General features: G+C 42.9%; 2 protein-coding genes and 1 long non-coding RNA gene across 8 annotated transcripts; 2 read left to right on the forward strand and 1 right to left on the reverse strand.

Annotated features, from left to right (window-relative positions):
* The first annotated feature begins 1,298 nt into the window (after positions 1 to 1,298).
* On the forward strand, positions 1,299 to 5,665 carry HJV (hemojuvelin BMP co-receptor). 6 transcript variants are annotated; one of them, XM_082459452.1, is made up of 4 exons: positions 1,299 to 1,477; positions 2,762 to 2,948; positions 3,358 to 3,920; positions 4,410 to 5,665. In XM_082459452.1, the coding sequence occupies exons 2-4, from the start codon at positions 2,852 to 2,854 to the stop codon at positions 5,031 to 5,033; spliced, it is 1,284 nt and encodes a 427-aa protein (XP_082315578.1). In that variant the 5' UTR covers positions 1,299 to 1,477; positions 2,762 to 2,851; the 3' UTR covers positions 5,034 to 5,665. The 6 variants fall into 6 exon arrangements, with proteins under 6 accessions (XP_082315578.1, XP_082315579.1, XP_082315581.1 ...); XM_082459453.1 differs by lacking the exon at positions 2,762 to 2,948 and having other exon boundaries at positions 1,304 to 1,477; XM_082459455.1 differs by lacking the exon at positions 2,762 to 2,948 and having other exon boundaries at positions 1,308 to 1,477; positions 3,358 to 3,423.
* A 494-nt stretch (positions 5,666 to 6,159) lies between these two features.
* On the reverse strand, positions 6,160 to 16,906 carry LOC309660258. Its single transcript, XR_014263309.1, has 2 exons — positions 16,832 to 16,906; positions 6,160 to 9,388 (listed from the first exon to the last, which is right to left on the reverse strand). It is a non-coding gene; the product is annotated as an uncharacterized lncRNA (long non-coding RNA).
* On the forward strand, positions 16,841 to 21,068 carry TXNIP (thioredoxin interacting protein). Its single transcript, XM_082459671.1, has 8 exons — positions 16,841 to 17,365; positions 17,910 to 17,979; positions 18,086 to 18,233; positions 18,450 to 18,552; positions 18,686 to 18,942; positions 19,044 to 19,200; positions 19,314 to 19,465; positions 19,598 to 21,068. Exons 1-8 carry the CDS (start codon positions 17,116 to 17,118, stop codon positions 19,631 to 19,633), a joined length of 1,173 nt encoding a protein of 390 aa, XP_082315797.1. The 5' UTR covers positions 16,841 to 17,115; the 3' UTR covers positions 19,634 to 21,068.
* The last annotated feature ends 608 nt before the right edge of the window (positions 21,069 to 21,676 follow it).

The following is a 21,676-nucleotide window of genomic DNA, read 5'->3' on the forward strand; positions in this document are numbered from 1 at the left end:
CAAAGACACTAACATTATTACTCATTTGTTTTATCCCACAGTACACCCACAATACTTTCAGAATAACAATACCAACACTACCACCAACGATATGACTACCTAAAATGTTTTTGCACTTCTTTTTGTCCTTAGAGTATACCCCACTTGGGATGTCATAGTCAAATTATTGTGTTTTAAAATCATTTGGATAGTTTGGTTGGGGTCACTTTACATTTTTATTATAAAAACCCTTGTGATATGGCTTCACGTGGTGGAGAGAAATTTTTTCAGATCTATATGTATAAAAAAGAGAAGAGTACTCTGTGGACTTCTAAATTCTGAATTAAATGTAGAGCAACTTAAGATGCTTTAGTGACAGTATTTGGAATCAGTCCTTCTGTTAATTTCACTTGGCAAGTAGTAAGAGATGATGATCCCTGGTGCCTATGGCTGCAAAAATACGACATGGCTAAATTCCTTGGTTGCAATATCTTAAAAGGTCACTAAATTATGCTACTTCACAAAAGTATCTTTCTGAATCTCTTTTTCTCTCAGTTTATCTCTCCAAGTTCTTCTTCCCTGTGGGTTACTAACCTTCAAAAAATTCCATCCCTATTCCTTTTTCTTCTCTTTGCCTTTGCTAGCTTCCTCCCCAGAAACTCAGGAGCTTATACATTTGTGTGTATACTTGGGAAGAGGAATTGCTACATAAACAAGGGAGTGAAAATGGAGGAGGTAGGGGGATAGACAGCTGCAAGGATCTGAGCTGGTAGACTGAAACAAACCCTCATCCTAAACAACTCAGAGCTCAGATTTCTTCTTTAGACAGCTGGCTTTTTTAGTCCTTCTGAAATCTCTACAAAAATGGGGGAGGGGCTGTGAACTACCTCTGCTATGCACCTTATTTAAAGTCAGCTACCTCCTAGATATGTTCTGTCAAAACTAAATGCAATATTCAATACAGCAGGGATGAGGGTGGTGAATGAAACATATACAGTTGTCCACTCTAATTTTTAAAGGCCAGGAGCTCATTATTGACAATGCTGAAGGGCTGCCTGCAGTAGGCAGTGACTAGAATCATATAAGCTCGAACTGGATATCTGACTTGCTTGTCATATTTCTGTCCTCCCCCCCGCACTTGGCACCCTATACTCCATATTGTTTCTAATCCTCCTACCCTCCCCACTCCCCCCACTCCAACACCCTACCCCCACCAATGCTCCTGGAATTTTGGACTTAGCTATTTTTAAAACAGTCAACTCAGTAGCCACCTCCCTCCCCTGCTCAGCTGTCCAGTACTCCAGCCAGCCATATACTCCCCCTTCCCCCCACACCAGACCTTCTCTGGTTCCCTGACCTCAGTGAGATTGCAGCCGGTCTGGGGACCTAGGGGAGACATGGAGAAAGAGACGGGGGATCCCCTGGCTGGAGCTGACTGACAGTAGACAGTCATGGCTGGAGAATTGGATATCAGACTAATGTTTGACCTCTGGAAACAGTAAGTCAAAATGAAACTGCAATTCCTTTAATAAGCTTTTGGAGTTAGAATTGAAGTTAGAATTTCATAAAATTACGACATCTACTTGGATGTCTCTGGTCCAAAAGCTAGGATCTCTCCCATACCAAGGTGCCCCAATCTCCATTTCTCCTTCTGTCTTATTTCTTTCTGGCCTCTGGCCATTAGAAATTTAAACCTCCGTCTCTCCTCTGAGAGTCTTAGCTCTCTCCTTATCTTGTTACCTCAAGAATTCTGATGAAGTCTCCTTCTTTAATATGTGTCCCACATTTCCTATTCTGTGGTTTTCTCACCAAGGCCAAATTTAGCCTGAGATGATTAGTCACTGATACCCTTCTATCCTGCTCCTACTTAGCAGTGCCCTTCACATTGGGCTTTCAAGGGTGGGGGTTACTCCTTGTTGTAAATGATTTCTCCCCATAACTCTAGTCCCATCATCCTATTCTTCCTCCTGCATGACTCTCCCTCAATCGTATCCTTATCCCAGGAGAGGGTAGTTTGGCAAAAGAGAGTTAGCCCCTCCCCAAGCCCTGTTCTCATCAAAAGATTGAGAACTTCTCAACTTGCAAGGTAAGGTTAATGGAAGGAGTGGTTCTTCAGTGAGGTTTGGAAAATTACAAGAAGAAATGTTGACTTACAAACAAATGTTGATTTGCATGCTTGGCTTGCATCCCATTATCCCCTGAGAGAGAAGGATTATAATTTTAGCTCTCTAGAGTAGATGAAAGAGACTGGTTCCCTTTTCATTTGAATACTGACGTTCTAGAGAACAGGGATGGTTTATACCACCCTTACTCCTTCTCGCTGAAAATTCTGACACAAAGGAGGAAAATAAATGAATGACCTCTGGAGGGTGTTCCCTCCTGATAGGGAAGGGCAAATAAGAGGTATGTTTCTGAAGTATTTTCAGATCCTAATTCTGTTGGGGAGCCCACTGGTATGATTGAGATCTGATCTATCCACTCCTTTTTTGACATTTCTGCTGGTTGGTAGCTCAGAATGGGGCAATACAGTGGACTCTGCCCCCCTGAGTTCACTCAACCTTTCTTCCACCCCCACCTAGGGGTATTGCATAAGGGACCTGAAAGTGGCCGCAAGAGCAGGGCACAGAGACTTAACAGCCTCGGTTTTAGTTCAGGGAGCCCCATTCTCCCCAAACTCCAGTCTGCTCATCTTTTTCTTGATCTCCCAAGATTCTCTTCACACGATTCTGAACAATCTTCAACTCTTCTCTTTCCCCATGCCCAGCCAAATTTCTTTTTTCAGTCCCTTACAGGACGTCCGGTCAAAATTCACTAGGTAGGAGGGTCACCAGCTGGAAAGAACCGGAACCTGGGGGGACCTGGCTGGATAGGTATGGGGGATCCAGGCCAGTCCCCTAGTCCCTGGTCCCCCCATGGCAGTCCCCCAACTCTAAGCATTCTCACTCTCCTGCTGCTCCTCTGTGGACATGGTAAGGAAGGGTTAGATAAGGGTTTGGGGAATCTAGGGGGTAGGCTGCTATGTAGGGGTGGGCATGTGAGCTTGGGTGAGTGAGAAGAGATGGGTGCTGAGGAATTCCAGTCACTCGCCCCACTCTCAGGCATATTTTATTCTCCATTCAACTTGGGGAAGGGCACTGGGAAAGCCCTTGATCCACAGGGAGAAAAGATCTAGCAGGGCTTACACGTGTTTAGCAAGATTGAAAGAGGACAAGACTAGAAAGCTGGGGGCTGGGGGCTCGCGGCTGCGCACTGGGGACTGTGGAAGGCTCTCAGTTGGGTTTTAGGACCGGCTGGAATCCCCTGATGAGGTTTGGGAGAGTTATGGTTGAGCGGCGATCTGGGGACCATCTCACAATCCTCTCTCCCTTCCGTCCTCAGCTCATTCTCAGTGCAAGATCCTCCGCTGCAATGCTGAGTATGTATCTTCCACTCTGAGCCTTAGAGGTGGGGGTTCACCAGGAGCCCTTCGAGGAGGAGGCCGGGGTGGAGGGGTGGGCTCCACCGGCCTCTGCCGAGCCCTCCGCTCCTACGCGCTCTGCACTCGGCGCACGGCCCGCACCTGCCGCGGGGACCTCGCCTTCCATTCTGCTGTGCACGGCATCGAAGACCTGATGATCCAGCACAACTGCTCCCGCCAGGGCCCCACGGCCCCTCCCCCACCCCGGGGCCCAGCCCTTCCAGGCGCAGGCCCGGTGCGCTCCTCTGGTCCCCCAGCCCCGGACCCCTGTGACTATGAAGGCCGGTTTTTCCGGCTGAACGGTCAGCCCCCAGGCTTCTTGCATTGCGCCTCCTTCGGGGACCCTCACGTGCGCAGCTTCCATCACCACTTTCACACGTGCCGTGTCCAAGGAGCTTGGCCCTTGCTGGATAATGACTTCCTTTTTGTCCAGGCCACCAGCTCCCCCGTGGCATCGGGGGCCAACGCCACCACCACCCGGAAGGTCAGGGACTCAATTGCTCCTCCAGATCCTCCCATGGTCACCTCAGGGTACCACTCCCACTATTTCTCAGCAATGCTCCCTATTCCCTTTCCTCCTCAACCACTCTCACATCTTGAATCACTCCTTCCTACCAAACACTCGCTCCTGTAAATCACTTTCCCTCAGTGGGAATTTCACGCCAATGCAGAAAACCCTGAAGAGAAATTTGGAAAGAGGAAAGTTGAGGAGCCCTGGGTTGAGGAGTTACAGAAAGGAAACTTTTCCTCCTCCTGTGGGAGTTTCCGAGGTTGAGACCAAATAAGAAAGAGAGGGGTTGAGCAGGGATAAAGCAATATTGGAACATAAAGAAGGGATCAAGGAGTGAGAACCATGATAAGCCTTTCATCTCTGCTGGGATCAGATCCCTGATTATGTAATGAGGCCTGACTAGTGGAAGCGGGTAGGATACACTGAGCCCAAAATAAACTGTTTTCCCTCTTGCCCTCACAGCTCACCATTATATTTAAGAACATGCAGGAATGCATTGATCAGAAGGTCTACCAGGCTGAGGTGGACAATCTTCCCGCAGCCTTTGAAGATGGTTCTATCAATGGAGGTGACCGACCTGGGGGCTCAAGTTTATCCATTCGAACTGCTAACCCTGGGAGCCATGTGGAGATCCAAGCTGCCTACATTGGCACAACTATAATCATTCGGCAGACAGCTGGGCAGCTCTCCTTCTCCATCAAAGTAGCAGAGGATGTGGCCAGGGCCTTCTCAGCTGAGCAGGATCTGCAGCTCTGTGTTGGGGGATGCCCTCCAAGTCAGCGACTCTCACGCTCAGAGCGCAGTCGTCGGGGAGCTATAACCATTGATACTGCCAGACAGCTGTGCAAGGAAGGGCTGCCAGTTGAAGACGCTTACTTCCATTCCTGTGTCTTTGATGTTTTAATCTCTGGTGACCCCAACTTTACTGTGGCAGCTCAGGCAGCTCTGGAGGATGCCCGAGCCTTCCTGCCAGACTTGGAAAAACTGCACCTCTTTCCCTCGGATGCTGGGGTTCCTCTTTCCTCAGCCACCCTCCTAGCCCCACTCCTTTCTGGGGTCTTTGTTCTGTGGCTTTGCATTCAATAACTAGGCCAGCAATCTCATGACTGGTTTAGAAGTGATTTGTGGATAGAGATTGGCAAGGAAGAACATAAAGAATCACTGAAGGAAACAGTGGGGACTAAGAGACACATGAAACAATGACATTTATCCAGAGAGGCTGCAGTCCAGGGTTGAAATGATCACAGAGTGAGGATTCTGGGCAAGGTTTCTGCATTCCAGACCTCAGTAGGGGCTCTTCACTAATTTCCCCAGTCTTGTTTATAGTAAGCAAATTGTTCCAGTCCGTCTACTCCTGAGATCACCTCTACAAGCTTAGAGGTCATGGGGTCCTGACCATCAGTAGAAAATTTAAGCGTTGAGACTTTTAATAGAGAAGAACTGAAAGAGGAAGAGATGATCATTACCCATCAGAAACTCAAAATCTAATGATATTTTCTCTTGGAAGGTGGAAAGAGGAGGAAATGATAGGGAGAAGAGTCTATTTGATCAGTATACGTGGGTAAGATGTGTTCTGCTTTCTTGGTTCAGAGGTGAAGTGGGGGTTGTCTGGATTTCTGGTGAAGGGAATCTCTGTCTTTGGAGAATAGCACAGATAGGAAAGAAGCTATCATCCCCATCCCTAACTAATCTGTTATTAAAGTTATGAATTCTTCACATTTATTGCCTATGTTGAATCTCTTTACAGACGCTTAAGATGGCATAAAGACAATGTGTTCACTCCACTGAAAGAGGGCTCAGAAGTATCAAATATTGTTTCTGCCCTCAAGAGTTTACAGGCTATTAGGGAGACAAAGCTGATTCACATGAAGGAGTGATGAGCGTGTAATTATTCACTAAATTCTATGGTACTATGAATCCAAGTGGGAAGATGGGTGATGAGAACTCAAGATATAATAAGAGGTAGTAGAGGAGATGGGATTTGAAGTGATCTTTGAAGATTGGGTAGGATTTGAATTAAGGGCCTTCCAGGCAACGGACACCATCTGGAGTTATACATAGATCCATGATTCAGTGAGGAAATCAGCAAAACTCAAATGAAGTAGACAAGAAGTAATGGGATAGAAGGGTAGATGGACAGAGGCCAGATTATGAAGTGCCTTGAAAGTGGGGCCAAAGAGTTTAAATTCAATTAACAGCTAACATTTATTGAGAGCTTAAAACTTGCCAGGTAATGTTCCAAACACTTTTTTTTTTTTTTTTGGCCATGCGGCATGGCTTAGTTCCCCAACCAGGGATCGGACCTGGGCCCATGGCAGTGAAAGCACCAAGTCTTAACCACTGGACCACCAATGGTTCCCTAAACACTTTAAAATTATTAATTCATTTAATCCTCACAACTCTCTAAGGAAGGTAATATTCTTATCTCTGTTTTTATACAAGGAAACTGAGGTACAGGAAGATTAAGCAACTTGCCCACAGTAATACAGTAATAAATGGTAGAGCCAGAGACTGAACCCAGGCAATTTGGCTCCAGAGACCTAACTAACTCTAAACCACAAAACTATGCTGTCAAGGAAACAGCCATTAAAGATTCTGGTTGTGGAGCTTGGCAGGGAAGGGGAGCTGCAGGCAGTGGCTGCCACCACAAAAAATTTCTCTTCTTCTATCACATGAAACCCAAAAGGGAGAGCTGGAAAAGGGCGGGAAAGGCCCAAAATTGAAGGAATCTAGTTTGTAGAAGAAAAGACTGAAAATGGAAGCTGTTCTAGTTCAGGATGTTCTAAAGTAACAGCTCTGTTCTGAACAAAACTATGAAGGAGATAACATTAACATTCAGTGTTGTTCCCCTGGTTCTGGTCTCAGTCTCCCCTTTAGGCACTCCATTATCTAGGGCCTGCCCTCCCTAACGTAACTGTGTATTCACCCTGTCTCCTCCCTCTTCTCTCAGTTTCACCCACCTGACCAAACTCCCCTAGGATACATATACACACCAGCCATTGCTTACCAGGCAGGGGGTCCTATCTGGGCTGCCATTTCAAATTTCTTTTGCAATTCTTCATCCTCTATTCCGGTCTCTCCACCTTCTCTAAGGACCATAGCCACTCTGCCATTCCCGCAAAGCACAGTCTCTATAATTTTTTTCTTTTTTTTTTTTTTTGGCCATGCCGCGAGGCATGTGGGGTCTTAGTTCCCTGGCCAGGGATGGCACCCACGCCCCCTGCAGTGGAAGCAGGAGTCTTAACCACTGGACCGCCAGGGAAGTCCCTATATGACCTTTAGCTAAGCTAGAAAACAATCTGTTCTAATGGAAGAAAATTGGAGGAAACATACCCATTGCTGTCTTCACTTACAGATATCTTAGGCATTTTAACTCACAACATCTTTTTTAGAAACTGTTCCTTATATTGGTTCTCTTAACTCAAAAGAGTATGTAACTTTGTCCCTCAGGTGTGGGAATTTCAAGTAAGTTAAGAAGAATTTCATAGCCAATTGGTGAGTGAGATTCTCTTATGGCACCTGTCATGCAACACTGCTTCCTTTACCCTATTACCAATGGAGTATTTAAAAATGGGTAGCTCAAAATAAGTGCATGAAAAGATGCTCAACATCATGACTCATTATGGAAATGCAAATCAAATTTTAAAAAAACAATAAGAAAACACTACACACCCACCAGAATGGCTAAAATTTAAAAGATTGACCATATCAAGTGTTGGCAAATTGTGAAGCTCTCACATGCTACTGGTGGGAATGTAAAATAGTACAACTATTTTGTAAAATGGTTTGGCAGTTTCTTTAAAAGCATATACTTACCATACAATCTAAACATTCCACTTCTAAGTATTGATACAAGAGAAATGATAACATGTGTCTGCACAACGACTTGCATACAATATCACTCAGCAATAAAATGAAATAAACTACTGATACACACAACAATATGATGAATTTCAAAATAAGAGTGCAAGCGAAAGAAGCCAAACAACAACAGAAAAGACTACATACTGTATACTTCCATTTATATAAAATTATAGAAAGTGTAAACTAATATATAGTAACAGAAAAAGATCAGTGGTTGCCTGGGGATGGTCAGGGGGAGGGAGGGAGGGATGGTTTACAAAGACACATGAAGAAATTTTTTGGAGTAACATGTTCATTATCTTGATTGTGGCAGTGATTTCATTTCAAAAGCCATGAAAATATACACTTCAAATATGTGCAGTTCATCAAACATCCAGTATACCTAATAAATATGTAATTTAAAAGAATAGGTAGCCTGCATTTCCCTCTTCCTTTGGTGGATCAGTCGAAGGCTTAGAATGACCACAGTATAAAAAGGAAGATTAGAACAGAATTTCCTTCTTCTAGGAAAACACAGAAAAGAGGAGGATGATGGGGAAAGGAAAGAGAATATTTAAATATTGTATACTCTCTCTTCTACTCCTATCACAAGGACCATATTCCTTCCTCCAGATTGTCATTCTCCAGGTCAGAGATCACAGAAAGGACATTTTCTGGTTTAAAAACATCAACCCTGTGCCTCAGTTTTGTCTTTCCGCTTCACTTCACAGTCAGCAGATAGTACTGATGACTAAAAAGAATTACCCAGTGAGGATGGAACAAGCCTTCAGGAAAAAGAAAATTAATTTCTTAGATTATCTGATCTGTTGACCATCTGAGAGAAAATATTAATAAGTATTTGACAGAATTGGCATTTCAGACATAAACTGAGGATAGATGCATAATAAACTAACTAAACTGCTTAAATAATTATAACTTCATAACAAACAAAGGGTTGTTCAGGACACAAAACAATCAAAATACACTACTTGGCTCCACAATTGATGCTATTTACACAGTGATAATAATGTAAACAATGACTACTGACTTGGCCAAAACTGTTATATAACTCTATAAGGAGGATGGGGTAGGAGGAACAGGAAGGTAGGGATACAATGTGATGTAAGATGCTTAAAATTTCAAATACTATAACAAAAAAAGAGCAGATATGTCTAATATTTCTAAATTAAGAAACAAAAGACGAAACATATAATTTAGAAATATGAAGTAAATACCAGATGAAAAAGCTGAAATAATTGGAAGAGACTATCTCAGTGGAGTGAACTGAGGACTGCTGGGTTTTTGCATAAGCATCAAATATTATGTGATTTTTAACTATATTATGTTACATTATTTTGATTTTAAAAAGAGAGGGCATTTCCACTTTGGCCAGTCCTGAGCATTTCCCCTTAGCTTCTTATACTTGTGGACACCTCAACCATTTCTCAGGTCTACCCAACCCCCTTCTTACCCACTTCACCCCACCTTGTATACTTCATGGCAAGTTCCTTCCCACATTTCTTCTCAAGGAAACAGATAATTTCCATGGTCCAGTAATTACACGTTCTCAAAATCAGTGCCAAGAAACTGCACCAGCACTAAGGAAAGGAAGGAAGATAGAACATTAGAAAATAATAGGCCTTCCTCAATTTTTCTGCCTACTCCCACACCAAATTATTCATCGTCCTCCTAATAGTTAATAAGAAGAAATAAGTTACATACGTTTCCTGAGGTAAAATTTGTGTGTGAATGGAGGGTGGGCTTTGAGAAAGTGAAAGAGAAATCAGGAAAGATAACTGGATTCTGCCTCCACTGCAGGGCTATTATGGAATGATTCTTTGCTACTGGTTCAATATTTTTAATATCAAGGGTTTTGTGTAATCAGTCTTTGATACAGCATTTCTACTTCTACCTATGAGGAACTAGTTAAGCTGGATTTTTTAAAAAAATTAATCAGTCTCTTCATCCTGCCCTCCAACCCTGTCTCACCCCAGCGAAGAATCGAAAGGTCCTTTGCTGAAACTGTAGCACCTGGAACAGAAAATATTCTGCCATGGCTTAATTTTCTCTTTATGGAGATCACTGTCCTGCATCTACCACGACCAAGCCTGGGGAGAATACCATCAGTGCTGGAGAAGAAACCAAAACCAGAAGGATGAGCAATGGGATGAGCTAAATATGCTACACATTAGCTGATCAGGCTAAAATAATCCTCTACGGATTGACTTTTACCCTTATTTAGAATTTTTGAAGCACCTAAACTATGCCAGGCCATAAGACAACATGGTTCCTATCTTTGGGAAACTCAGTTTAGTGGGAAGTAACAGACAAATAAACAGATAAATGATCAATATTCATAATATATATAAGTATGTCCAATATGCTGTTAGGAATACAAAGAAAGTGACAATCAAATCTGCTTGTAGAAATCAGAGAAATCTTTACAAAGGAGATGACTTTTTTTTTTTAAAGGATAAGAGATGCTCTAGTGGAAAGATTTTTGAGCCATAAATTAGATGAATTTTGTCCTAATTGCGTGAAGTTAGGCAAGTCACTTGAGCTCTCTATATTGCAATATTCCTTTCTACAAAATATCTGCCTGCCTATCTAGTGAGAATCTAATGTTTGTGCAATTGCTTTATAATGCACATGTATATTTAGCTCTATGTACATTTATAAAATGCTATTAACATAGAAAGTACTGTTAAATGGGTAAAAAAGAGAAAACTGTTTTAATATGTAATTTCTTCCTCTCAGTCATGAACACCATATTCCCTCCTCTGCTCCTTTCTCAGGATCAAAGAATCATCTTCCTCACTCAGGGGAGTGGTCTGGGTCAAGTTTCAGGTCTCAGAAAAGCTTCTGTGTGGACTAAGGATCTCAATAGTACTCTAATTTATCCACTGGGTGGCAGGGCTGAGCCAACTGGGTTACTGAATTGTGTAAGAAAGAATTTCTCAGAAAAGGGGAAGTTGGTTTAAGCACAAAATGTCCCATCTCTCTCATGTTTATAAACATCAACACGGTCCAAATTTCTCTCATAGAGAAATAAACCATCACCCCTCACCACCTCACCACCCTCACCACCCTTGCTCTATACATAATTGGGCCACAGGCTTCGAGGAGGGACTGGTTATGTTCAAATATAGCAGAAGGAACTGAGATTGAGGTTTCTTATTGTTGATAAGAAACTATACTAGGTTCTGAATTAGTAACATATTCTACTCCAGAGACATATCCCAGTCCACCAATGCAGTTTATATTTAATAACATATTTTCTCTATGAAATGTACTCTGCTAGATGCTATGAAGAATAAAAAGATTAAAAAGACACAGATCCTGCTCTCTAGGAATTCATTACCTAGGAGAGAAAAGAAACTTTACATGTAAGTTCCATATGAGAAATATAAACAATGTGGAATGGAGTATGCAAAGAGAATGAAATCCTATCTGGTTACAAGATGAGAGATGAGGGGATTTGGGAATCAGGAAAGGTTTCATACAGGAAAAGTCATTTGGCTGTCTACTGAAGAGTGGGTAGGATTTCAAAAAGTAGAGATGGGAAGGAAAGTCAGGCATTCCAGGTAGAGAGAAAAGCATAAGCAAATGCGGAGAACGATATATTAGAGGAATACTGAGTACTCAGGTTTGGCTGATGTGTAGGGTACACTTCTGAGGAAGTAGAGAGAAATGAGACTGGAAAGTTTGGCTTAGGTCAATTTGTGAAGGCTTTAAATACCAGGTTGAAGCATTTGAATTTGATTCAGTAAGCAGTAGGTTTTGGAGCATCACAGGAACAGATAGGAACTCAATTGTGTTAGATTAATCTAGTCATGGTCTATAGATTATAGCAGAAAGATCATCTAAAAGCTATTAAAATAATCTAGGCAAAAGTAACAAGGACATGAACCAGAGTGATGGCAGTGGAGTAAGAAATAAGAAATTCTAGAAACACTGGAAAGATGGCCTCTTCAGAATTTGGCAGTTGATTGAACGTGGGGAATGTCAGAGAGGAAGGAATTGAAGGCAATTTCGGGACTTTATGCCTTGATAACCAGGGGAATATATAATGGTCCCATTAAAAGAAACAAGGGTAAGAACTGAGGTTGAGCACGGGGGAAGATTATGAGCGCCATACTAGACAAGTTGAATTTGAGATGCCAACTGGAAATCTCAAGATGGGCTAGAGGTTTCCTTGAGTGATGTACAGATGGACAAACTGAACAGCAAAGCTTGAAGACAGAAAAGGAGAGGGCCAAGGAGAAAAGCTTTCGGGGGGGGCGGGGGCAGAGAAAAAAGGAATTGCTAGCAAGGGAGAAAAAGGATAAAATCCAAAAGTCAAGATGAATGTTTAAATTTAAAAAGATGGCAGTTTTCAAATTATACAGGAGTCAAGGGAAATAAGGCCTAAAAAACTACTCTGGTTTCCTCTGGAAAACTTTAAGAAAACCATTTCAGTGATAGCAGAAGCCAGACTACAAAGGGACAAGTTTAGCCAACAGAGAAAGCTGGTATAATTTACTCTCTTAAGAAATTTGACAGTAAAGGAAAGAAAACATATGGGTGATAGCATGAGAGGGGGAAAAATTTTTTTTTATATAATAAGGCAACTTTAAGAAATATCTTAAATGAGTCTGCAGTAGTTCTGAACAAATTAATTTACCTCCTCTCCCCATCTTTCCCTGAAGTTGGACAACTTCTACATCTCCATTCCTTCTTCAACATAGTAGAAAAATAGACCCCAATAAACATGAAATGTGGGCTTCCAGATGAGGGTTTTTTTTTTAATTGAGGTAAAATTGCCATACAACATTATATTAGTTTCAAGTGTACAACATAATGATTGGATATTTGAATATGTTGCAAAATGATCACTACAATAAGTCTAGTTAACATCTGTCACTATATATAGTTACAGAATTTTTTTCTCGTGATGAGAACTTTTAAGATGTACCCTCTTAGCAACTTGCACATATGCAATACAGTATTATTAACTATGGTTGCCATGCTGTACATTACATCCCCATGACTTATTTATGACTAGAAGTTTATACCTTTTGACTCCCTTCACCCATTTCGCCCCCCCCCAACCCCTGGCAACCACCAATCTGTTCTGATGAAGTATTTTTTGATAATTAAAGCTAAACTGAAAAACAAGAACCCTTACAAAGCAAACTAGAGATAAGACTCTAGATTAAGTATTAAGAATCTTGGGTTTGGAGAGTGGCTCCACCAGTTACTAGCTGTTATGTCCTAGGGTAAGTCACTTAACTAAAATAAGGGAATACGTCTTTTTAAAAAAAGACTGCTAGAGTCCCCTTTAACTCTAACATTTTATGAGTCTTGCTCTGAATCCTTCACAGTGAAGATCAAACAGGATACCATGTGTTAAAGCACTGAGAGGCAGGACAACACAATAGAAACGGTACATATAGACAGATCTGTGTTCAACATCTTGCTCTATTTACAAAATCTGTGACTGCAGGCAAATTACTTAACCCTTTGAGCCTGACTTCATCAACCCTGAGTCACAGGGTTATTGTGAGAATTAAATGAAATAATCTACCCTTAAAGCCCTTCTGGAACAAGATGACAGATAAACCTATAAATAAAATATTATTGAGGTAATTATGTAAAGGAACTGGTCCATTATAGGTGCTCAATAAATAGCCAAAAAGTTACTTTGAACTCTAAGTTCTGTTATCTATGACTTGGAGGCATACGCAAAGTTGATCAGTCTCAAATGCCACACTCCCTTTGTCTCTAAAATAATATTCCCTAGAGGAGAATGGAAAAGATAAGAGTAAAAGGGAAGTTTACCGAGTGGAGATGACAGTAACAATTAAAAGGAAAAAAGAAGGGGTTATTAGGAAACTTGAGTCTTTAGAGTCCTAAATGTTTATCACACCAGAGGTTGAAGAAAAGAGAAATGTTGGGGCTTCCCTGGTGGCGCAGTGGTTGGGAGTCTGCCTGCCAATGCAGGGAACACGGGTTCGAGCCCTGGTCTGGGAGGATCCCACATGCCGCGGAGCGGCTGGGCCCGTGAGCCACAGCTACTGAGCCTGCGCGTCTGGAGCCTGTGCTCCGCAAAGAGAAAGGCCGCCATAGTGAGAGGCCCGCGCACCGCGATGAGGAGTGGCCCCCGCTCGCCACAGCTGGAGAAGGCCCTCGCAAAGAAGCGAAGACCCAGCACAGCCAAAAATAAATAAATAAATAAATAAAAACCCATTTAGGAAAAAAAAAAAAAAAAAAGAACTCTGATTGGCAGTTGAGCACTGAGGGCACTTCTCTTCATGAACGCTTGGGCTTTACTCAACCACCTCCTGTAAAGCAAACAACAATCACCACTTGGTTTCCTATTGGCACTGAGATTGAAGAGGGTGGGGAAGGAGCAGGTAAAGATGATCTAATTTGCAAAACTGGACTTAGCCCTCCTTTGCTGTTCCTTACTGGACCTGCCCTTTTTCTCTCTTGCACCCCACAAGTGTTTGTACTCTGTTTTCAGGACAGCAGTTTACAAGATTTTTTCTTCTTTGGCACAGGAACTGAGAAAGAAGAATCAGAAGGCACATTTTCATCAGAATACCAGGTTATAAGGTGAAAGGTTGTAAACAACTTTGCCAGGGGGACTCCATTTCAGAACATGCTTTGGCTACAGGCCTGGTTGGCAGCAGCTGCTGCCAAAGTGAAATAGGTTTTTGGCATTTAAGGGAACCCAGTCGTAGCACAGCGCAAACAAGTGGTCTGTACCGAGTTTTGAACGGGAAAGAAAGAAGAAACTGGAGCCCAAGAGAGGAACTTAGAGCAAAAGGGAATGGTATTAAGGTTTATTTTAAAAGTCAGTAGTTCACAGATGTGCCCAAATAAATATCAGCATTCCCTTTTCTCTAAGAGGTCCCAAATCAACACCACCCTGGTCTATTACACTCACCTCTCCTCTCAGTCCCTCAAAATTTATGTAGTTACACATCACACACTGTTTAACAATATTGATTCATGTATTTCTTTGTAAACATTTTGATATTTCATATTTATGTACACTTTCATATGTATCAAACTAAAAATTCTCAGAAGCTACAATTCAAAATTTTAAAATTACTTTAATGAGAGTCCCACCTTCCCTGCTCCAGATAACTCAATCAACTCAATCAATACTGTTGACCGACTGAAAATAACTCAGGCCTTATTGGTTAACTTTCTTGAACACGGTGCCGCCTCAAACCCACACACCCTAAGGATCAACATGTTCCTCTTTTTGTTCCTGGGAGTTGGTGCTGTGTGTGTGTGTGTGCTTTCCAGTAGTCTTGATGCCTGATTTTTGAGCTTGCTTAATGGTGGGGTTGAGTTGTAACTTGTTAGCCTTAGAGTGTCAACCTAGTTAGGGTGTGTGAGGAAGGAAAAAGGATCTTTCACAGAAATGAATAGCCGTCTTTTTGCTGAGAGGGTAGCATTTCTGGATATTCTAATGCTTCTTATTTACTTCCCCATCTCAATCTTCCGGACATTGTCTTTCTCTTTCCAGCACAAGAAATGAGGTCATCTCCTGATTCCCTAACAAATGGGAGGGAATCAGGAATCAAAGACAAGGGAGAAGAATCCCTGTATCTCTGCACACAAGTTTTTCTTATTGCATTTATGAAAAATTTCTCAGGAGTTGGTTCCTAAAGGCACCTCATGGCCAGCTAAGGAAAAGCCCATCTGACAGAGAGCCAAACGACAACACAGGATGAAGAGTCAAGGCTTCTTTTAGCATGAATACATAGTGTGCTAGTGATCCGTCTGTCTTCTCTTCCCTTTCTCAGCAATTTCTAAACAGCTTAGGGAAAAAAACAAAACACAACAAAAAACGAGAAGCTTTTCAAAGACAGGGGAATTCTTCCTTCAAACAGGAATACGGCCATCTTTCCTCGGACACTTTGGTTACAAACAAGAGAACTTTCTTGCTTTTAACTAATTTGAAGGCTGTGAGGAATGCAGGCAGCAGATTTAGGGATGTACCTTTGATTTCGTAAGTTGGAGAGGGGACGAAGACAAGAAAGAGTTAAAGTAACTGGGTGGGGGGAATGAAAAGAGTGAAGCACCCTTTTTTTTTTCTTTTTGCTTTCCTGGAGAAGCAGGGAGTGAGAGATAATCAGAGCCTAAAAAACACACTTTACTAAAGAGGTAGTGAGGTAACTGGCGGGACATAAAGTGTTCCCCAACTTTTCAGTTAGGGACTGAAGAGATGAGGGGATAAGCAAGAGGATGTGGACACGCCCGCACTGTTTCCGGTCCCGAGAACAGAGTGGAGGGCTCATGGGCTGAGGCACACAGCCCCGAGCCCGGGGGCTAGAAAGGGAGGGAGAAGGCCGATCAGTCCCACATACTCGCTTTCCTGTGAGCGCTGAAGAGAGGTTAAAATTTTGTGACAAGCTCTCTTTTCCTTCCCGCACAGCAGGTTTTTTTGGGGGGTGGGGTGGGGTGTTGTTTGTTGGTTTTTAAGAGGTGCGGGGCAACAGAAGGACAAAGGAGATGTTCCTGAACAGTAACAGCGGCACTCCCTGTCCTCCGCCCCGATCCTAAATTATTCTGGAGCTCTGGGATTGTTTTTCACACGACTTGCGATTTGTGAGTCGGAAATAAACAGTTGCCTCTAAATTAATTGCATTGACTGAGGCTAGGCACGAAATTCCCTCATAAGCACATTTTCCTTTTACCTCAAAACATCGCTGGCACCCCAAAAGTATCCTTCGAAGGACTCTGGCCTCGGATAAACTTTAGGGGCAGCGAAGCCTGCCTTCCTTTGGGCCCAAGGGAAGCCGCCCCACAACCCCTCCACCCCCTCCTCCTGGCCCTGCAGCGATGCACAACAACTATTTTCCCAGCCAGGAGCACACTGTGTCCACGCGCTGCTGCGACCTCACTGATTGGTCGGGCTCCTGGTAAACAAGGAACGGGCAGCCAATGGGAGGGCTGTGCACGAGGGCAGCACGAGCCTCCAGGCCAGCGCTCGCGTGGCCCTGCCTGCCGGGCTACTATATAGAGCAGTTTCCGGCTCTTACTTGTAACTCTCTTTTCGTCTCCTCGGGCGGTGTGCTTTTAGCTTTTCCGCAGAGATCCGGGGCTCTCTTCCAGCTGCTGGAGGAAAGAGAGAAAAGAAAGGGTTTATTTTTCTTTTGAAATCCCTTGGCCTAAGCAGCAGCTTACAATTTTTGCGGACATCTTATCGAAAATTTAGTAGAGGATTGAAGAGTGAAATAATTTTAACTTATTGCTAAGGGTCCTTTGATTTGGGGTTCTGTTTTTCCTCCCTCGTTTTTAACTCTGAAGCCAACCCAGCCCGATTATGGTGATGTTCAAGAAGATCAAGTCTTTCGAGGTGGTCTTTAACGACCCCGAAAAGGTGTACGGCAGTGGGGAGAAGGTGGCTGGCCGGGTGATAGTGGAGGTGTGTGAAGTCACTGGAGTCAAAGCTGTCAGGATCCTGGCTTGCGGAGTGGCCAAAGTCCTGTGGATGCAGGGATCCCAACAGTGCAAACAGACACTGAACTACCTGCGCTACGAAGACACGCTTCTCCTGGACGACCAGCCAACAGGTGAGTGACCCAGCTGTTTGCTGGAAGGTGAAAGCTGATTCGAGAAGAGAATTAAAACGAATAAATGGAGCCTGCAGTATAGAGTCTGAGTTGCTCAGGTTGTGTGGTTTGCATTTTGTGTGGCTTCCTTATCTTTTTTAGTTTTAATTTGCAAACTCTTCCCTCCCCCCACCCCCCACCCCCCACCCCCCACCCGAAAAAGGGTGATGTGTGCAATTTCTTATGGTGCTGTGTTCTGTAGGTGATCCTGAGGGATGTTGCCTTAGCTATTGAAAGATTTTCTGTGTGCATAACTTGTTTATTCTGTTTGCTTCCTGTTTGAGATGATAGTAGCTTAACTGTCCTGGTTGAGCCTTTGAGCACTGCAGGGCTTTGCAACTTTTTGGCCCAATGAAATGCATCAGAATCTCTCATTTAAGAACATAAGGGATGAAAATGGGGGTTTTACAATACTCTTGTATGCTGCCCAAGAATTCCATATCGTACAGATGCATTTTAAGTGTAACAAGAAACCTAATGGCTACTCGCTTTTCTCTCCCTTCAGGTGAGAATGAGGTGATCATGAGACCTGGAAACAAATATGAATACAAGTTTGGCTTTGAGCTTCCTCAGGGGTATGTATCAGCTAAATGCATCTGTGGACTTATCTTCCCCTCCTTTGATCACTTACTCTTCTTGGAGAGCATTTTTAAATTAATTGTTTCTTTTTTCTTGATAAAGGCCTCTGGGAACATCTTTCAAAGGAAAATATGGGTGTGTAGACTACTGGGTGAAGGCTTTTCTTGATCGCCCCAGCCACCCAACTCAGGAGACAAAGAAAAACTTTGAAGTGATGGATCTAGTGGATGTCAATACCCCTGATTTACTGGTGAGGTTCATTTTAAGATTCTATTCTTCTGGGTTTCAGGGATAATAAGTCAAGTGTCTAGGGCATTAGAGTGAAGCCCCTCAGGGAATCAAGTCCTAAGTCATCAAGGTGGGAGGGAAAGCTGCTTATTCTAAATAAGCAGTGGAAAGGAAAGAGAAGCAGAGAAAGGATCTCTGGAAATTCTCAAAACACGTTTTTCTCCTCCATTCTACATAGGCACCTGTGTCTGCTAAAAAGGAGAAGAAAGTTTCCTGCATGTTTATTCCTGATGGGCGGGTGTGCGTCTCTGCCCGAATAGACAGAAAAGGATTCTGTGAAGGTAAGGATCTAGTGCTTAAAATGGGAGACTATTAAAACAGGAACTGTGGGTTTGGGGGTGAGGGCAGGAGACAGGGACAGATGAAAAGTCATCAACTGTACTAAGCATCAGTTTTCATCTTTCTCATTGCTAGGTGATGAGATTAACATCCATGCTGACTTTGAGAATACAAGTTCCCGCATCGTGGTCCCCAAAGCTGCCATTGTAGCCCGCCACACTTACCTTGCCAATGGCCAAACTAAGATGCTGACGCAGAAGTTGTCATCGGTCAGAGGCAATCATATTATCTCAGGAACTTGCGCATCATGGCGTGGCAAGAGCCTTCGGGTGCAGAAGATCAGACCTTCTATCTTGGGCTGCAACATCCTTCGAGTTGAATACTCCTTATTGGTGAGTGGGTGGGGCTGGAGAGAGAAATTGTTCATCTGTCAGAACAATAGTGGTGTTTTCTCCAGATCTCCAGTCTAACAAACTGCCGTCTCCTTTTCTAGATCTATGTTAGCGTCCCTGGCTCCAAGAAAGTCATTCTTGACCTGCCCCTGGTAATTGGCAGCAGGTCAGGCCTCAGTAGCCGGACATCCAGCATGGCCAGCCGAACCAGTTCTGAGATGAGTTGGGTGGATCTAAACATCCCCGATACCCCAGAAGGTGAGCTAGACCTAATGTCTGTTCTTCCTTTCTGGCGTGCTTGGGTTTGTAAAATTGGTGACGGTCAAGCATTCCTTGGCCAGGCTTCTTATCCCCATACTTTCTCTCTCTAGCCCCTCCTTGCTATATGGATATCATTCCTGAAGATCACCGATTGGAGAGCCCCACTACTCCTCTGCTAGATGACACAGATGGTTCTCAAGACAGCCCTATTTTTATGTATGCTCCTGAGTTCAAGTTCATGCCACCACCTACTTACACTGAGGTGAGAATTGTCATTTTACCACTACATTTGCCCTAAGCCTACTATAGGAAGTTGACTTGGAGGGATTGCTAAACTGGGTTGTTCTTTTAGTTCTCACCCAAACTAAAATGTTCTTTTCTTTCTTCCTCCCAGGTGGATCCCTGCATCCTCAACAACAACGTGCAGTGAGCATGTGGAAGAAAAGAAGCAACTGTACCTACTTGTTTCTTTTCATCTCTCTTCCCGGACTCGTACTTTTTTAGAGACTCAGTAGTCTCTACAGTGGGGTACCGGTCCACCCCAGCCTCTGACTCTCCAGTGTAGGAGGTGATCAGCATGCAATCTCCTGGGCTTTAATGGGTGCGCACTCGTCCTCAGCCAGTCAGATGTGATACGGGGTATTTTGCTGGATGGGTTTAAAAACATACTAGAAAAATTCAGGCCAATCCCATTTTCTTAAATCTTTGAAAATTGAGGCATTTTCAGTACTTTTGAATAAGGGGTAGAAATGGCCTCCTGGCATGGTCTTCCCAGTGTTTTATGGAGGGGATGATAGATTGTTATAACAAGAGACCTTGAACCTCTGCCATGTAGAGGAGAGCCAATTTAGCAAACTAGGAAAATGAAAAGGAAAAAAATCACGGCCAAAACTTTGTGAAAAGGATGTTCTTCAAATCGTTGTTCCCCTTTGTTTGTACACTTACAGAAAAAAAAAAAAAAAAGCCCTCCAGAGCTGATTTGGTTTGGACTTTGGAGTGAGCTTCCCATGTGGATTAAAGGGAAGAAGCTCAAAGGTTGTCTTTGTTCAGAAAGTACTTTAATCAGGTGTAAAGAGGTAGTAACTGTGCCCCACCAAAGGTCTTAAAAGCCATTTTTAGAGCCTATTGCACTGTGTTCTCCTGTTGGCAAACATTTTCATGTGGGAGAATGTGTTTTTCTTTTCATGTGACTCCTTGGAATTGATTCTGAGGTGATGTTCTTAGCACTTTAGTTTGTGTCAAATTTGGGATTTTTTTTCCTTTCTCAAGTGTAAGCTAAAACTGGTCTACTATGTCTCTAGGGGTAAGCACAATGACACACACAAAAAAAGTGTTACTGCTTTTGAGACTTTGTCCCAGTGTACAGAATTCTGCAATTCTGACACTCTAATTATATGAGAAGGGTTGCTGCTATCAGCCTTGCCCACTGTGACTTCTCCAAACCCAAGGAGGAACTCTAGATCAAAATGCCCCAACACTGTGATCAGAGCATCCAGATGTTGCCATGAGAAACTAGAGGGCAGGTCTTCACAGAAGCTGTGCGGGCTCCATTCCTGCCCAGTGTTAGGAGACAGGGATGTTGACAGCCCCTCTCGCACTGCAGCCTCTAGCACTTGCTCAGTCTCCCTCAGCCTTAGCACTTTGTTCACTGTCCTGTGTCAGAGCACTGAGCTCTATCTTCCCTTTCCTGAGAAATTATGGGGGCTGAAGGTGATTTCATTTTTTTGTTGTTTTTTAACTGTATATCTTTTTGTATGACAAAAACTATATTTTGTACTTAACCAGATATATTTTTTCACCCCAGGTGGGGGTATTCTTTGTAAAAAATAAATAAATAAAATAAAGTTTTTTTTAATGGCAAAAAAGTTTGTTTTCTTGTCTCTGAGATGGTGTTGAAGAAGTTATTAGAAAGAAAATGTGCTCAAAGGAGCTTTCCCCCTACTTCACAATTCACATTGTTGAAAACCCTGTAGAGAAACCATTTCCTACTGACCGTAATGAATATAGTCAGAATGCGGGTTGGTGGGGTGAAGAGGGAAGGAATTTGAGCTACACTGTCTTTTGTCCAATTCACTAAAGAACTGTAGTGGGATCTTCTGGTGGTCTAAGCTAGTTTTCTACATCTATAGTTAATCATTACTAAATTCCTTCAACTTTGGAGTGCATGAAGCTTTGATTTTTGTTTAATGAGCTCTTGAAATACAGGGAAATGAAGTTTGTGAGGGGATTTGGAAGGAAAAGGTTATGGGTCTCTCATAATTTGGTTTCATCATAGTTTCTTCCCAGTATAAGCCTGGTTTATATGCAGGAAGACATAATACAGGACTTAAGGATTTAGAGTTATGACCAAGTTATTTGAAGGCAGCTACCGTTTATCTCTGCAGCTCCCATTACAGTTCGTATCCAAGTACATGATCATAACCTAGTAAATGTTTGCTGAATATTCAAACCAACCCTCATTCCTTACGATATG

The sequence above is a fragment of the Balaenoptera physalus genome (genome assembly GCF_965194825.1).
Source record: "Balaenoptera physalus genome assembly, chromosome: 1".
NCBI lineage: Eukaryota > Metazoa > Chordata > Mammalia > Artiodactyla > Balaenopteridae > Balaenoptera > Balaenoptera physalus.

Excerpts from the sequence above, each read along its gene's own strand:
- HJV (XM_082459452.1), top strand. The coding sequence starts at position 2,852 with ATGGGGGATCCAGGCCAGTCCCCTAGTCCCTGGTCCCCCCATGGCAGT. Across the intron at positions 2,949-3,357 it reads GCTGCTCCTCTGTGGACATG|CTCATTCTCAGTGCAAGATC; the intron begins GTAAGGAAGGGT and ends TTCCGTCCTCAG. Across the intron at positions 3,921-4,409 it reads ACGCCACCACCACCCGGAAG|CTCACCATTATATTTAAGAA; the intron begins GTCAGGGACTCA and ends TTGCCCTCACAG.
- TXNIP (XM_082459671.1), top strand. The coding sequence starts at position 17,116 with ATGGTGATGTTCAAGAAGATCAAGTCTTTCGAGGTGGTCTTTAACGAC. Across the intron at positions 18,234-18,449 it reads TCAATACCCCTGATTTACTG|GCACCTGTGTCTGCTAAAAA; the intron begins GTGAGGTTCATT and ends CATTCTACATAG. Across the intron at positions 19,201-19,313 it reads CATCCCCGATACCCCAGAAG|CCCCTCCTTGCTATATGGAT; the intron begins GTGAGCTAGACC and ends TTCTCTCTCTAG.